General features: G+C 40.2%; 1 protein-coding gene across 3 annotated transcripts in view; it reads left to right on the top strand.

Annotated features, from left to right (window-relative positions):
• The window catches only part of LOC149305369 (transient receptor potential cation channel subfamily M member 8), a 59,769-nt gene that overhangs the window by 18,225 nt on the left and 24,960 nt on the right, over positions 1-16,584 (top strand). For 2 of the 3 annotated variants that reach the window (XM_089477631.1, XM_089477633.1), the window contains exons 9-14: positions 6,850-6,952; positions 9,544-9,662; positions 10,182-10,472; positions 10,632-10,727; positions 13,096-13,225; positions 14,016-14,161. In XM_089477631.1, the coding sequence (XP_089333757.1) occupies positions 6,850-6,952; positions 9,544-9,662; positions 10,182-10,472; positions 10,632-10,727; positions 13,096-13,225; positions 14,016-14,161 (885 nt within the window). Of the gene's footprint in view, positions 1-6,849; positions 6,957-9,523; positions 9,663-10,181; positions 10,473-10,631; positions 10,728-13,095; positions 13,226-14,015; positions 14,162-16,584 lie in introns of all 3 variants that reach the window. The other variant, XM_089477630.1, reaches the window with a different exon arrangement.

Below are 16,584 nucleotides of genomic sequence, written 5' to 3'. Positions count from 1 at the left end.
TGTTCCTGTTCTTTCTGATTTTATTTTGAACATCCATACATGTTTTGTTCGTCTCATAATACTTTTTGTCAGCTCCCAATAGAATCAGAGACTTTGTATACCAGCTCTCCATGGGATTTTATTTTAATCCAGTATAAAATTGGAAAGAACAAGAACAAAATCTGGAATTTTTCAGTTAGTCTGGATGTACAAACTGTAAGTCAACAGTAATGTAGGTTCTAGTGATTCAATTGGTCTGTGTAAGTGGAACTAAGAATAGGATTCAGGAAAATGAAAGCATGACAAACAAACAGTAGCAGATGACCACTGCCATCTTGGATTTGGATTTTGCAAGCTCACAAAATATATAACACAATATAACAAGGAAATCCAGGAAAAACAAACCCCCAATGCATTAAATGTATTTAAAAATTTGAAATCTTTTTTAAAAAAAACATTTTTTAAAAAAATTATCCTAGGAAATCACATATTACACTGGATTGATATTTGTGGAAAACTGAGTCTAGCCTGCAGCTGTTTTTGGAGGTGTTAGTTTATTTTTGTCCATGAACAAAAACTGCTCATCAGCAGAAGAAATGTCATTGGTATCAATAAATATAGCATTCCCTGTAGAAGTGTAGAGAGCACTTTGACAAGCTGTCAATTTGGCATTTTGAATTGTTGTAGCTTGGTCATTTCTTACTGGGTAGCTTTATTTTCCCATAGAATTTCAGTTTAATTTGCTTCCCCCCCCCCCCCCCCCATTTCCTTTTGGCAGCATCACTGTTGATAAAAATGCCAGGGAATAGCATCTAGGATCTATACGCTCTTGAATCTATACACATTGTTTATTTATAGTTTTCCCTAAAGAAACTTAACTATATTAATACAGCAATCCTATACATGTCTTCTTACAATAAGTCCCATTAAATTGACAGGGGTGTAGGTAAACGGATTTAGGATTACGAGGCACATATGCATGTATGTGCTGAATATCCTCCTTTTTCTTCTAAGGCAGCCTAAGGCTGTGCACACCATAATAAAATGCACTATTTACAGTAATTAAAACATCCAATTATAAATCAGAAATAGAAAATATAACATAATATACACACATCTCCATAGTGAGGTCCCAGGATCAGATTAGATTCCCAGATCATCCACAAAGAGTAGATAAATATTGTACACTTGTAGTTGTTTTCTGAATCAACTGCATTTCTTTGTGAGGGAATTCCACAATTGCTGTGCCACCATTGTGAAGTCCCTATCTCAGGTCACTGCTTATCAGGCTATGGCCCAGGGTAGGATCATGAGCAGGTTGCCTCCATCTGAACTAGCACACTAAACACTTCAAGCATACCTTTTCCTTGTTTAGATTTGGTGATGAGAAAGATAAGCAAGACTATTCCTAGGAGTGAAGCATTTCCAAGATCTGGGCATTTGTGTGGTTTTTCTTCTGTATGTTCTCCTGGAGGGGAAGTTAGATTTCTCTTCTGCTTGAGATCCCCCCCCCCCCCCCCCATACACACACCCTGAATATATGTAAATACTTTCTTCTCTGTGTGAATTCTTTGATGGTGAGGATTCTTTGATACACAGACTGTTTTCATACTGGGAGCATATAAGTAGTTTCTCTCCTCTGTGGTTTCTGCCATGTAAGTTTTATTGGGCGATTGAACATCTTATTAAACTTTATGGCTTATCTCAGTTTCCATTATTTTATATTTCCTTTAAAAAAAAAAGAATCCATATAAAAAGTAACCAAAAGAGCCCCCACGGCATTTAGGTCCCCTAGTGTAATGAGAGATAGGAAAAGGGGCTCAATAATGCAAATGTAAAGGTGGTGGAAGAGATAACAGTGACAAAAGTCTAGTTTTTTTAAAACCAAATCAAGGGAATATAATAAATATTGACTTAAGCCCATTCAAATTGCTTCAGTAGAGCTTCAGTAGTTAGGACTAGTGCAAAGGGAACATTGTTGTGCTGTTTAAAAAATCTGAACCTTTTCTGTTCAGTAACATAAGGTACAATATGAGCAAAGACTTGAACCACTGTGATATTCCTTTCCCACCATTTCGAAGATTATTGCATGTCTATTTTCACCCGATCTGGCCACAGACCTGAATAGGTGAAAACGGATCTTATTGCATGCCTTTTTGCCCAACTCAGATGCATTGCATACCCGATCCAGACTCCTGGTGTACTTTTCAAACCTACGATACTTTCCAGTCTTTCAAAAAGTATGCCAGGAGTCTGGATTGGGAACATGATGCAGTTGAGTACAATAAGGTCTGTTTTCACCCATTCAAGCCTGTGCCCAGCCTGTGTCCGAATTGGGTTAAAATAGACATGTGATAATCTCCTTAGTGAAGCTACAGCCCCTTTAAAAGCAACAGAAAACACTGCAAAAGGATTGACATTATCCCTTGTTTATTTACAGTTGTAACACAGCATAGTTGCAACTTAATGGGGAAATGTATTGATTACTAGTAACTTATTTATTTGCAACTACAGTAGTTGGTTCTGAGTTCTCATTTTTAGTTGCCACAGAAATAGTGTAACATAGCAGTTGAAAAATTGCATTACAAATCAGGAAGCAATTTACTAACAACTTGCTTCTGCCATTCATTCATTGTAAGCACAAAATGTAGCCTTCTCTTTTAGTTTCATCACCTCTCTGCTTAACGTGTTGCAGTATTGTGAATAATAACATGTTTTCAACTAGATAAAACCTGGACAGCTGTTTGAACCATGCACATGCCCATTCTTGTAGTTGCTGGTGTTGTTCTTTCCTGGCAAGTCTTCTGTGTGCCAGAGAAGCAACACAGAGTCAAGCAGAGGATGTTCCCACTACTGGAACTGTGGGACTGCTGTTCCTTAGAGGAGGCAGATGCCGTGCTTGTTCCAAGGATCATCAGTATGACGGAAGAAACTCATGCCTCCCACACTATCCAGGAGGTGGGCGGCTGGGGATCTCTTCTGGGGATATGCAAGGCCACTTTATTGGGGGCATTTGGTCCTTTGAAGACCAGGAAGTGGATCTGCAGAGCCCTCCATTTGATCCACCTCAGAATTTTTGTTCTCTCCATACTGGTAGGAAAAACTGAGCACATGGAAAATTTTAATGTTCCCTTTTTAGAAGAGCACCGAATGCCAGTGAAGGAGTCATTTATTTTGGGGAAATGACTTTGTCAATTAATGGCCCAGGGCTTCATCAGCAGCGTGTCTCTCTTTTGGTCCATTACTTTAACGTCTGTAATCATCTTAGAGGGCAGCAAGGGTTTGTCAGAGATGCTGCTTAGTGCTGCTAATGATGTTCTCTTACATTTTGTGCTTACAATTTTGTCTGGTTGGTATGGGTTTTTAAAAGCCTCCTTACAGTTTGTTCCTTCACAGATAATCTACTCATTAGACTCGCGCCCACCAAAAATGTTTACCTTGATCTTTTGTAATAGTAATTAGTTCCAATGTCAAGTGTTGGTCTGTTATTCCTGGAAATGCTACCATTGTGTGAGAAGGGTCAGGAAGGAGATAGTATACAATTGTGGCATCCATAGAAGTTGTACCTTTCTCATCTGCATTTGCAGTATGTTTCAGATTGAAAGAAGGAAAGTGTACCCACTGTTCTGGGTGAGACCCTGTTGGACAATAATCTCATGGAACTGAGGAAGATAGAGTAGCTGTGGCTAGGAGCCGGAGATGGAAGCTACTTATGCATCGATTGAAAAGGGCAGATAAGCTTATTGTTGTGAGCATTAATTATTAAGAAGAAACTGGCACACATTCATTTTATGAAGTGGAGGTGGACAGCCCATGCCCCATGGGATGTATGTACCTCCTCTGTCCCCTAGACTTTTTGCAGACCTCACTCGCTGGCAATAGGAGAAGGACAAGGAGAAATGGTAATAGTATACCTTCCAACTGCTCCAGTTTGGAAGAGACAGTCCCAATTAATCCTCTTTTGTTCCACTTTTTTTCTAGATGCTTTTAAAAGTCCATTTCTCTATCCTCCTCACCTTCCCCATTTGTTCTCAATTCACCTCAGTTGCTTCAAACTGAATACAAAGTGCAAAAGTAGTTTGCACACAATTAACTCAGGTGAGGAGAAAGGAGAGGAGGGAGTGAGTCTCACTCTTTCTGCACCCATTCTTACTTTGTGTGTTCAATTTTGCAATCTTGACCATACTCTGATGTTGCTACACATCTGTGAGATATCTTATAGGCTGCATCCACATTGCAAGAATAATCCAGTTTGACACTACCTTAACTCCCATGGCTCAGTGTTATAGAATTCTGGGAACTGTAGTTTGCTGTGGCACCAGAGCGCTCTGACAGAGAAGGCTAACTATCTCACAAACTGCAATTCCCAGAATTCCCTAGCATCGGGCCATGGCAATTAAAGCCGTGCCAGACTGGATTATTTCTGCAGTGCTGATGCAGCCATAGTAGAGGTAGTAGTGTAAAGTAAAACAATATAAAATTGAGCTTCAGTCTTTCTCTTCCCTTCTGGAAGGCATAGTATTGCATTGCTCCGCCAGGTTGCAGATTTGCATCATGTTTTTGATGCCTGACTATAGCAGCCACCTTTGGCACCAAATTTGGTGAGCAACTGCAGTAGCAACTGTGTGGGCCCTGGAAGGTTTTGTGTGCGTGTGCATGTGTATGCATGTATATAGGTTGCCTGGCACATCTGCTGCTACCACAGAAAAAGGTGTCTAGTGATGGTCACATGCTGGGTCCCTTGTTCTGACCTTAGAATAAGTTATTCATGGTGGTGGCAGATGCGCTGGGCTGCCCAGTGGGACACCCATGCAGACAGCTACCACAGTGCAGGAACAGAGGTCTCCATATCTTAATAGAAGATCCAGAGCAACAAGTATGCTATTCTAATTCATTTTAATATTGTTATGCTTTGGTGCAGAATGTGGAGGACACTGTCCAGACTGCCTGCATCAGAATCAGGATTTGGGCTGTGCATCATCCAAACAGAACAATGCCAGAACTAAAGAGGAAGGAGATGGACAAGGCCAGGGAGACGGAGAGGGAGAGGGAGGGAGAGGGATTTGCTTTCACCTGTAGCCGAGGAATAGATTTAGACTAGTACATGGCTTTGGGCAACATACTGCAGGTTTGGTGGTTTTGTGCATTGATTCTTAGTTGCCATGATGTGCATGTGGGAGCAAGATTGTGACAAAGACATAAGAATAATTTTGTTCATTTTAGATTTATTGAGAAAGATCTAGAAATCAGCCTTACATTGTATTTTTTTTTAAGAGTGAAATGAAACCTTTGTTTACAGACTAGGCAGCATATATGAAAGCACCTGTAGAGTAATTATGCTATTAAGGCTTTCCCTTTGGATTTATAGAAATTATTTGCATCTTTCTTGTATAACCTGAATTCCTTTTGAGGCAACCAGCAAATAAACCAGCCTCCCTCGTTGATATGCCGAAACTTAACCCCGTAAAAAAATTGGCATCACCTTTAATTAGGTAGAAGCAGGGAAAACATTTGTAAATTTCCAGCAGCTTAGTGAAAATTAGTGCAGCATTTGAGCTTGTTTTCCCCTCATATTTCATCATGATGTGCACAAAGGACTAACTTCATTACATATGTTGTGGTCCTGATGAAAATCAGTCATATGAAGTTACTATTTGGGGATATGTTTACAGTGGTCCCTCCACATTCTATGGGGATAGGAGTGAAGGACCTCCATGAATGTGGAAAAAATGCAAATAAAAAAACACTATTCTTTTTTTATCCAAGAGAATACCTCTCTAGGAATCTCGAGGTCGTTCAGTGCAATTTTATGGTCAGTGTCAGCCAGAAGTTGATCACAGAATCATACTGGAGGAACTACAAATGCCTAGAGCAGTGTTTTCTCTACGAACATCTAGGTTCTCTAGCACAACTCTATGGTCAACTTCCAGCAGAATGAGGACTTAAGAGATTCCTAGAAAGAACATATTAATCAAAACCACAAATAATCAAATCCACAAAAGACAAAGCTGCAAAAGGGGTTGGGCCAAGTGTATTTCCAAATCTAGTTAGCAAGGTTCTTCCAACTTCACAAGTTAGGTTGGGTTCATGACTTTAAAAAATTTACACAATTTCTTACTTAAAACAATAACAACAACCAAACAACCTGCTGGCAGTGGCCTGCCATCTTTTACATCTATATCCAGAAGTAAGTTCCACTGAAGTCAGTGCTTTCAGCCTTAGGTAGGTGAGCATAGGGCTGCAGTATGAAATGCATAACGGAAGCCAGCAGCAATACAGCAGCTGACTTGCATTACATAATAATTGTACTTATATCAGGGGTGAGAATATTTGAAGTATGATTTAGTTACCAGATTGTGTTAGGTTTATACAGAAACTTTCAGAACTGTTGTTAAGACTTTACATACATTAAAGTACAGCAAAAATCCTGTATCACTGATGATATGTTTTATTTTTAAAAAGAGATAATAAACAAAGATCTGAAGAAATAAACACTGATGCCCTAATCTAATGGTGTTTGGTAACAGCACAAAGCTAACAAGTTGTCTCAGAAAAATGTGTAGCATCACAATTATTTCAAAGAATTATAGAACTTCAGATCTTCATGTTCATAAATAATTGTGAACATGGAACATGTTCACAAATGCACACTAAATTTATTTTTTTGTTTATTAAAATATTTATATTCCACCCTATGTCCAAAAAGCTAAAGTAAAGAATAAGAAAAAGAAAACGAATTCCATGTTGCACAATAGGTTTGAGTGGAATTTAATTTTTTACCTCTAAGTACCAGGATATTCTATAGAGGAAAAAGTACATTGACTATGATGACTTTCAGGACAGATTAAGCCTTGGACTTTCCTTTTGCAGATCAAAGAAGTACTTGAAAATCCTCATCTGCTAACTGTGATTAAAATTGAAGAAGCTGGAGATGAAATTGTGAGCAATGCCATATCCTATGCTCTTTATAAAGGTAAGTAAAGGCCTCAACAGACAAGCATAAAGAGCTGGTGTGAGGGAGGAGTAGGAGCATGGCAACCACATGCCGGCTGCCCCTACTCTGCCCCCAAGCCAGCATGATGCCGCCCAAGCAACCACATGGTGGGCGGTGTCATTCCGCACATTTGGCACAGCATTTATACGCGTTGCACTGAAGAAGCGGAGAAAAGTCACCACAGCAGCAGCTAGGCCACCCTTTCCATGGTGCAAAAAGGAGCTGCTTTTTGTGGCTTCTTTTGCACCATGGAAAGGCCAGATCGGGGCTGCGGCGTGCAGTTGGCGCATCCCCAATCTGGCAAGGAAAGGGGTGGCATCTTGCCACCCTTTAGGGGCCATGTGTACAGCCCCTTATTGTTCTTTGTCTCTCAACATGACTTACTTGTGTATACAGTTGGCCCTTTTTATACAAGAATTTTTTATACACAGATCCAAGCATCCACGGTTTGAAAATGTTCAAAAAAAGTATAAATTTAAAATATCAAACCTTGATTTTCCATTTTTTTATTCAGGACACCATTTTGCTATGTCATTATATTTAATGGGACTTGAGCATCCACAGATTTTGTTATCCACGGGGGATCTTGGAACCAAACCCCAGCATATAACAAGGGTCCACTGTATTTTGGATGTGATCAGTATAGTGAGCCATGTTGAGCATCTGAGAAATGGTTAAAAGTAATTGATTCAAATTTTGTTCTGTCTGACAAGAAATAAAAGAGAGAGAACCTTGAGAGCTCTTTTACAGGATTAATGGTGGATTCTGATTTCTAATTACTTTAAAAACTTTAAAAGCTGCACTTTTACAATCTCTGGAAGGGTGTTATATGGTCCCTAGGATTCTCATGAATCAAGGCATAAATAAAGAGGTTCCCTTTCAGAGTGGAGACTACAGGCGTATCACCAATCTCTGTGAGACTGTGGAAAGGTCCAGAGCTGGTGCTTCTCTGATGCTGAAGCTCTGATTTTAGAAAGGAGTTATGTCAAGAACGTTGCAGGATAGAATTGAGAATCCAATCCATAGGCTCCAAAACTTTCACATTCCAGCAATACATGCCTAGAATGGGGTAGGAGACTCAGCCAAACCTTGAGTGTGCATGGTTTATTTATCTCTCATGGAAATAACAGGAAATGAAACTTTTTTTAAAATTTAAAGAAAAAACCAAATCAGGAAACAGAAAAGGGGATAAGGAGAATGAAGTCTCACTTCTGCAAAAATGATCGCCAGACCACAGAAGACCCAGCAGGGCATATAGGAAGAAAGGCTTAAGTAACACTGGTATTCTGTCAGGGTTAAGTGTTATTTTGCCATGGATTCCTGCAAGAGGGTAGATGAGATGACTCTTGGTCTATAACTCTGCATTTCTGCAATAATTATAATTATACAGATATCTGAGGAATTCTTCCCATTTTCTCCTTTGATAATAGCCTGATAAGTCCCAAAGAGCATTAAATTGTGTAGATTTTCCTTGAGCATTCCAGATCCATACTGAAATCTGAAAAAAATATGTATGTATGCCTTGGGAATATTTTGTTGTGTATCATAAGGCTAATCTTCCTTTTTATTTGACCCTGGCACATAAAGTTCAGATGGAACTTAAGCAAGTCAATATTTACGTACATGAAATTTACTTAAGTTCTATTGATTCAGTGAGTGTACTCTAAACTGGGATTAAGATCTGGACCATAATTTTAATGAACTGAACCAATTCTGAAAATAATAGAAAATGCAGGAGAGCACAATGAGACATTTTAGGACAATGGATCAAAATAAATGGCTGGATTCCCATGAGATTGCACCTCCACATCTTTCAATTCTTTAGGGGAAAATGTGGAATAAAAGTTCAGACATTTAAGTCAGTCTCGGTATAAACTCTCCTGTCACAGAATATATGCAGTAGTTATTATAATGCTTTGCTCTGAGCTACCCAAGAATGCTGATAATAGCGAGAATTCTTGATGTTTGTTGATGTAAGTGTGTGATAGTGAGGAAAACAATTTCTGGAGGGGTAATCATGTGAGCATGTAACAGCAAAAACAACATTGGATCCTTTGTGGCAACTTAAAGATTTTTTTAAAATGTACAAAATACAACATCACCAGCTGGATGAAGGCTTACTCTCTGTTGGCAGCAGTATAAATAATTGGGTATAGGGGAGGAAAATGGAGCAGTCACAGAAAGGGACATGAAAAAATGATAGACACTGACAAGTTTGTGAAAACTGAAATATCTGTCAAATAAGCACAGTGGTAACTCAGAAAGACTTCCTGGTCAAGATGAAGCATATGCCAGACTGAGTTAAAGTGTGATGGATTTTGGTGTAAATTTGGGTTTGGGGTGGGTGAGTAGGAATCTCTGTGCTACCAGCATGGTGGCACTGGAGCCAAATACTCGTGTAACAGTGGTGGTGGCAGCATAATTTTTTCTCTTCAGGTTTAGGAAGATGAATCATAAAGAGCAAGTTCCAAGCAACATTTATAGTTTTGCTCAATGGTCAGGGACGTGAGATTAAAAATGTATGCAGAAAAGTATCTTAATCATACACAGACATCCCTCTCCCCTTGTAGCTTTCAGCACAAATGAACAAGATAAAGACAACTGGAATGGGCAACTGAAATTGCTTTTGGAATGGAACCAACTAGAGTTGGCAAGCGAAGATATTTTTACTAATGATCGACGTTGGGAGGTAGGTAGAGCAGCTCGTGTTCCTGTAATATTGGCAAAGCTAGCAGGAAGGCTGAGTCAAGTGAACCTATTGATGTAATTGGATTGCTGGGTTGGTTCCATCTGTCCAGCTGTTAAAAACTAGCTGTTAAAAACTAGAAACTTGGAGGACAAGCTAATAAATCTTATGCAGTTTGAATCAGTCAATACATTCAGTGTTAACTTTTCTACTAAAAAATGGTGGAATAGCAAAATGAATATGTCCATAATATGATGGAATGAGATAAGTAGGCACAAAGTCCTTGAAAGTATATGTGTGTGTGTGTGAGAGAGAGAGAGAGAGAGACAGAAACAGAGACAGAGGAGAGAGAGAGAGAGAGGGAAATAAAGTTATCATTTGGTCTTTCAGTGTTCAGTAGAATCTGCCATAGAAATGAATCATGATTTGTCTGGCAGCAAAGAAACACAAGCTGCTCACTGAAGAATATATTTTTGTTGTCTACAAAAATGGTAACCATTTTGTTTTTCTTGTTCTTCCTAGTCTGCCGACCTTCAGGATGTCATGTTTACAGCCCTGGTGAAGGATAGACCAAAATTTGTTCGTCTTTTTCTGGAAAATGGATTGAATCTGAGGAAGTTTCTCAGTAATGATGTTCTAACTGAGCTCTACACCAACAACTTCAGCAGCCTGGTGTTTAAGAACCTACAGATTGCGAAAAACTCGTACAATGATGCTCTCCTTACATTTGCGTGGAAGATGGTGGAGGATTTCAGGAGAGGCGCCAAAAAAGAGGATAAAAATGGAAAAGATGATATAGAGATACAGCTGCTGGTATGTAAAACACAAGTCCTAGGCTCACTTGCCTAGGAAAAAGTCCCAGTGAACTCTGCGGGAATGTATAGGACTGTGCCACTCGTCTCAATTTTAGAAATACAGCTTCAAACAAAAATCCCCATGTCACTGTAGCTTTTCGTTCTTATGTATTTTCAGGATATGTCTCTTATTACCCGGCATCCCCTACAGGCCCTCTTTATTTGGGCAGTCCTTCAAAACAAAAAGGAGCTATCCAAAGTGATTTGGGAACAGGTAGGTAACAATCCCAGTATGTCTGCATCTTTGTCCATTATACTTTATAGCAGGGGTAGGCAACCTGCGGCCCGCGGGCCAGATGCGGCCCGGTGAGGCCTTGGGACCGGCCCCAGCCCAGTCCTGCCGCCGATTGCCGCCGGGGCCTTTGTCAATAGAAGCCTCAGAAACATGCATTTATCTTAACATTTTTTAAAAAATCAGCAAATTTTTTCATGTGTCCTCCATTTTTTATTTAAAAAGTGCCCTCCATTTGAAAATTTTGTCCTACATTTATCCCGGTTTATTTATTTATTTAATTTTAAAAAAATTATTTAATTGTTTATTTTTTGGCTTCAGCCCCCCAGTTGTCTGAGGGACAGCTACCCGGCCCCCGGCTCAAAAGGGTTGCCTACCCCTGCTTTATAGTTTCTCCAAGAACTTTCTCGGGAAGACAATATTTATTGGGCCTGCAGTCTTATATGCATTTATCTGGAGCAGTCCCTTTGACCTCAGTAGGCTTGTCCAGTGATTTTGAAATATGCATTAAGCAGAAGTGACTATTTTCCATTAAAAAAAATAAATGAGAGAGCTTGACTGTCAAAGGGATGGACTCTTCCACCTGTGTGTGGGCAGCACTGATGATTTTTGCAAGTACAGTCTGCCCTCTCCTTATGCGGGGGATCCATTCCAGACCCCTCCGTGTAAGGTGAATTCCGCCTATGCTCAAGTCCCATTGGAAACAATGGGGCTCGGGCGTGGCGGCGTGCGGGGCGCAATGGGTGCACGCGCCCATTCAGTTGAATGGGACGCACCGCCCCTTCCGTCCCACTCGCGCCCCACGGCTTGAGCGCGTAAGCTCAAGTCCGCGTAAAGCGCCTGCGCTGTAGTATTGCAGCAGCCTAATTCAGTATAATTAAAGAAGCAGTTCTAAGTTTTGAAAAGAAGAAAGCTTTAAATTTTGAAAGAAGAAAGATCATTAGCAATTTGGGACCTCTTTTGCACAAAATTCACATGTGATATTTTTGGGGCATTTTTCTGCTTAGGGAAAAGCATTTTCTGTGGTTTATTTTCTGTACAGAAAATGCTGTTTCGTCTTCAGAAATGGCTGTTTTCTGATGAACTCCCTCCCACAAGAGGCTAGCTTGACACCTTCCCTGCTTGCCTTTTGTCTGCAAGCTAAGACATTTTTATTTAAGCGGGCATTTTAATATCTAATCATGCTAGGGTGGCTTTTGTGTGGATTGTGTGTGTTGGTCATGCCTTTTAGCTTTTGTATATTTTTATGTGGTTTCATACGTTTTTTAGATTATATTAAATGTTTTATGTTTTTATTGTAATGCTTTTTGAAATACTTTCTATCTGTGAGCCTCCTTGGGTCCATACTGGGACAAAGGCAGCATACACATGAAGTAATAAATAAATAAATAAAATAGCACATGTGAATAAGTCTCAAACTGCAAAAAAAATTGTCAGTTATCTAAGAGCCTGTACAGAGAGGTCAAAATAAAGCTGCTTCAGGTCACTTTGGAGGTATGGTGTTTAAATGACACATGCATCTTAAGAGGCCAGAAGCTGCACCAAAGCCATGCTCCAGTTCTTAGGATTGGAGCGTGTCTTTGACGCGGCTTTTGGCTTCTTAGGACGCACACATCATTTAAACAGCATACCTCCAAAGTGACCTAAAGCAGCTTTATTTTGGCCTGTCTGTATGGGCCCTAAGATTGTCATCAGGATTTCCTGACACAAAACCATATTTTGACCACTTTAAAAATATATTTTCAAATATTATTGTCACCACCATTTTAAATCAGAAATGATTTAAATGAAGACATAACTCAAACTGCAACTTCTACCTAGAGTAGACTCCTTGAATTAACTGCTCTTTGGCCAGTAAGCATTTATGTCCATCCCATTGATTCTGTAGGCCTGTCCTAGTTAGGAGTTGCAGTTTAGATTTAGGTCCCACTACCTTTTTAACTCAGAAAGTTGGAGTTTTGTAAGAAGATGTTGGAGATGGTTTAAATGGTGTGGTTGGCAGGGTGGGCTTCAGCAGACTGTTCTAAAAGATCAGTAAAACAGAAAAGGATGGGCACTTCACCAGTGTTTTGACTTTAGAAAGCCAGCCCTGTCTATTTTGTGGGGCTTAGTTTCCAGCTCAAGCAGCCAGGCATTTCATGTTCCTTTCAACTTTTAAGCACTGCAGGATAAAGCAGAACTGCAGTACCCACACGATTTATCAGATATGGTTCCAGGGAATGGGGCTCTTTTAAATTATTAATTTGCCTTGCTCTTTTGAGATATGAACAGATATTACTGGAATGTGTCACAGTTACAGTAACTCACTGCTAATGATCTTCTTACTCCAAGCAATTTTGTCACTTTGCAGACTAGAGGCTGCACGTTGGCAGCATTAGGGGCAAGCAAACTCCTGAAAAGCTTGGCTAAGGTTAAGAATGATATCAATGCTGCAGGGGAATCGGAGGAGCTGGCCAATGAATATGAGACACGAGCAGTGGGTGAGTCCTGGCATAAGAAACTCCAACCTCAGAAGTGAAACAATGCTGATATATTGGAAAAGTTTCAATTTGAAATTAGATTTAAATTTTGTGCCTTTAAGAGGGAATCCAAAACCAGTTCAACACAGGCTTTGAATGTCAGTTCTGAAACTGCAAATTATATATGATTATTCTTAATGGCTAGTCCAATGACTACAACCTCAGTTTGTACAGCCGGCAATCCATATGAAGTCCTTTGGAGGGGTTTACTGTGGCTCTTGAGACCCTCACCATTCTCTCTAGGGCCTCCCCCACAACTTAGGTAGCTGAAAAATGCTTGGATTGAACACTGATTGACATAAGCCAAATACCAACATTTAACCACTGTGCCACTAAGGCTCCTACCCTGCACAGGAACAGTTTACCTTTACACTTGCTCTAGTTGTCTGCCTGTAGCCCCTAATGACTTGAGCTCTTAGGAGATGCTATCTCTTGGTTAGGACAATATTCAGATCAAATTATTTGATTGTATCAAATAGGTTTAAAATGGCAATAGATTGATCATCTAATACTATTTTAATCACATTATATGGTGATTTGTTTAGCATTGTCGTTACTTTTAGTTTTTAAAGCTTTTTAAAGATGTTTTCTTCCACTGAACACTGGGCCTTTCCTCAAGACATGCGGACACCCATAAACACTGTTATAAGGAGTCACAAGAACTACTATCAAGATGACTGAGATCTTTTATGATGGAGTTAACAGATAAATATCACTCTTTTTTAAAACTCTCTGATTTTATTGTTTTTAGAGCTGTTCACTGAATGTTATAGCAGTGATGAAGAACTGGCTGAACAGCTTCTGATATATTCCTGTGAGGCTTGGGGTGGCAGTAATTGTCTGGAGCTTGCTGTGGAAGCCAAAGATCAACAGTTCATTGCTCAGCCAGGAGTACAGGTAAACCACAGCAAGAAAGAAATGTTGTCCAGATGACCTTCTCTCAGTTTTTATTCAGTGAAGCAGAGCAAGGCTATATCACACTATAGGAATAAGGCCTACTGAACTCAAAAGCTGTCCTCCTCAATAGATACATATAGGATTCTCATTATTTTACAGTCTTGTATTGCATTGTATGGGACCTTTTTTATGGAAAAGATTGTATCGAAAGGATAATACTATGCTGTGGTTGTAGTCACATTGTTCATCCTAACTAACATCCCACATAGTAGAGAACCAACATGGTGTAGTAGTTTGCATGTTGGACTACGACTGGAGATTCAGGGTTCAATTCCCCGTTCAGCCATGGAGACCCACTAGGTGACCTTGGGTGAGTCACACAGTCTCAGCTTCATATAGAGACAAAGGCAACCCTCCTGACCAAATCTTGCCAAGAAACCCCCTGTGATAGGTTCAGTTTAGGGTCACCATAAGTCGAAAACAACTTGAAGGTACACAGCAACCAACCACGCAATAAACCACAAAGACATATATGCTCATCCCTCCACATTTGTGGCTTTCACTGTTGCAACTTTGATTATTTACGGATTTTATTAATATGTTTTCTCTAGGAACATTTAGGTCCTCCAGTGCAACTCTATGATCAACTTTAACCAAAAGTTCACACTGAAGGACCTATAGATTCCTAGAGAGAACACTCCACTAGGCATCAGTAGTGCCTCCAGTGCAATTCTGTGGTCAATGTCTGGCAGATGTTGACCACAGAGTTGCACTGGAGGACTTAGAGATTCCTAGGGAGGTGTGCTGTCAGATAAAAACAGTTATTTGCAGTTTTTCTACATTCATGGGGGTCCTGTGCCCCTAACCCCAGCAAATGTGGAGGGATGAGTGTAGTGAATTTTTCAGTGTGAAAAATCCACTTCCGGTTGGAATAGTTTTCATCCAACCCATCATGCTCCATATGGTATTTTCTCAATCAAAATTGCTTTATTCCAAATGTCTCTTGCCCTGCGGAGGTTTTTGTTTCATAGAATCATAGAATCATAGAGTTGGAAGAGACCACTAGGGCCATCCAGTCCAACCCCCTGCCATGCAGGAAATCCAAATCAAAGCATCCCTGACAGATGGCCATCCAGCCTCTGTTTAAAGACCTCCAAGGAAGGAGACTCTATCACCTTCCGAGGAAGTGCATTCCACTGCCGAACAGCCCTTACTGTCAGGAAGTTCCTCCTAATGTTCAGGTGGAATCTCTTTTCCTGTAGCTTGCATCCATTGTTCCGGGTCCTGTTCTCTGGAGCAGCAGAAAACAAGCTTGCTCCCTCCTCAATATGACATCCCTTCAAATATTTAAACAGGGCTATCATATCACCTCTTAACCTTCTTTTCTCCAGGCTAAACATCCCCAGCTCCCTAAGTCGTTCCTCATAGGGCATGGTTTCCAGACCCTTCACCATTTTTGTCGCCCTCCTTTGGACACGCTCCAGTTTCTCAATGTCCTTTTTGAATTGTGGCGCCCAGAACTGGACACAATATTCTAGGTGGGGCCTGACCAAAGCAGAATACGGTGGCACTATTACTTCTCTTGATCTAGACACTATACTTCTATTGATGCAGCCTAAAATAGCATTGGCCTTTTTAGCTGCCGCATCACACTGTTCACTCATGTTCAACTTGTGGTCTACTTGGACTTCTAGATCCCTTTCACATGTAGTTTCATTCAGCCAGGTGTCACCCATCCTATATCTGTGCATTTTATTTTTCTGCCCTAAGTGCAATACCTTACATTTCTCTGTGTTGAATTTCATTTTGTTAGCTTTGGCCCAGCTTTCTAGTCTATTCAGGTCATTTTGAATCTTGATCCTGTCCTCTGGGGTATTAGCTATTCCCCCTAATTTGGTGTCATCTGCAAATTTGATAAGTATGCTCCCAATTCTGTCACCCAGGTCATTGATAAAGATGTTGAATAGCACTGGGCCCAGAACAGAGCCCTGTGGGACCCCACTGGTCACTTCTCTCCAGGATGAAAAGGAGCCATTGTTGAGCACCCTTTGGGTTCGGCCGGTCAACCAATTACAGATCCATTTAACAGTTCCTTTGTCTAGCCCACATTTTACAAGCTTGTTTGCAAGAATGTCATGGGAAACCTTGTCAAAGGCCTTACTGAAATCAAGATATACTATATCCACAGCATTCCCTTCATCTACCAAGCTGGTAATTTTGTCAAAGAAAGAGATTAGATTTGTCTGGCATGACTTGTTTCTCTGAAACCCGTGTTGACTTTTTGTGATTATGGCATTGCCTTCTAGATGTTCACAAACTCTCTGTTTAATGATCTGCTCCAGAATCTTTCCTAGAACTGATGTCAGACTAACTGGACGATAATTGTTGGGATCCTCTTTTTTCCCCTTTTTGAAGATGGGGAC

The sequence above is a fragment of the Sceloporus occidentalis genome, unplaced genomic scaffold (assembly GCF_023333645.1).
Source record: "Sceloporus occidentalis isolate IW3139 unplaced genomic scaffold, rSceOcc1.0.p SCAF_12, whole genome shotgun sequence".
NCBI lineage: Eukaryota > Metazoa > Chordata > Lepidosauria > Squamata > Phrynosomatidae > Sceloporus > Sceloporus occidentalis.
Note: the sequence above shows the minus strand (reverse complement) of the source record. Positions and strands in the feature narration are given on the sequence as shown.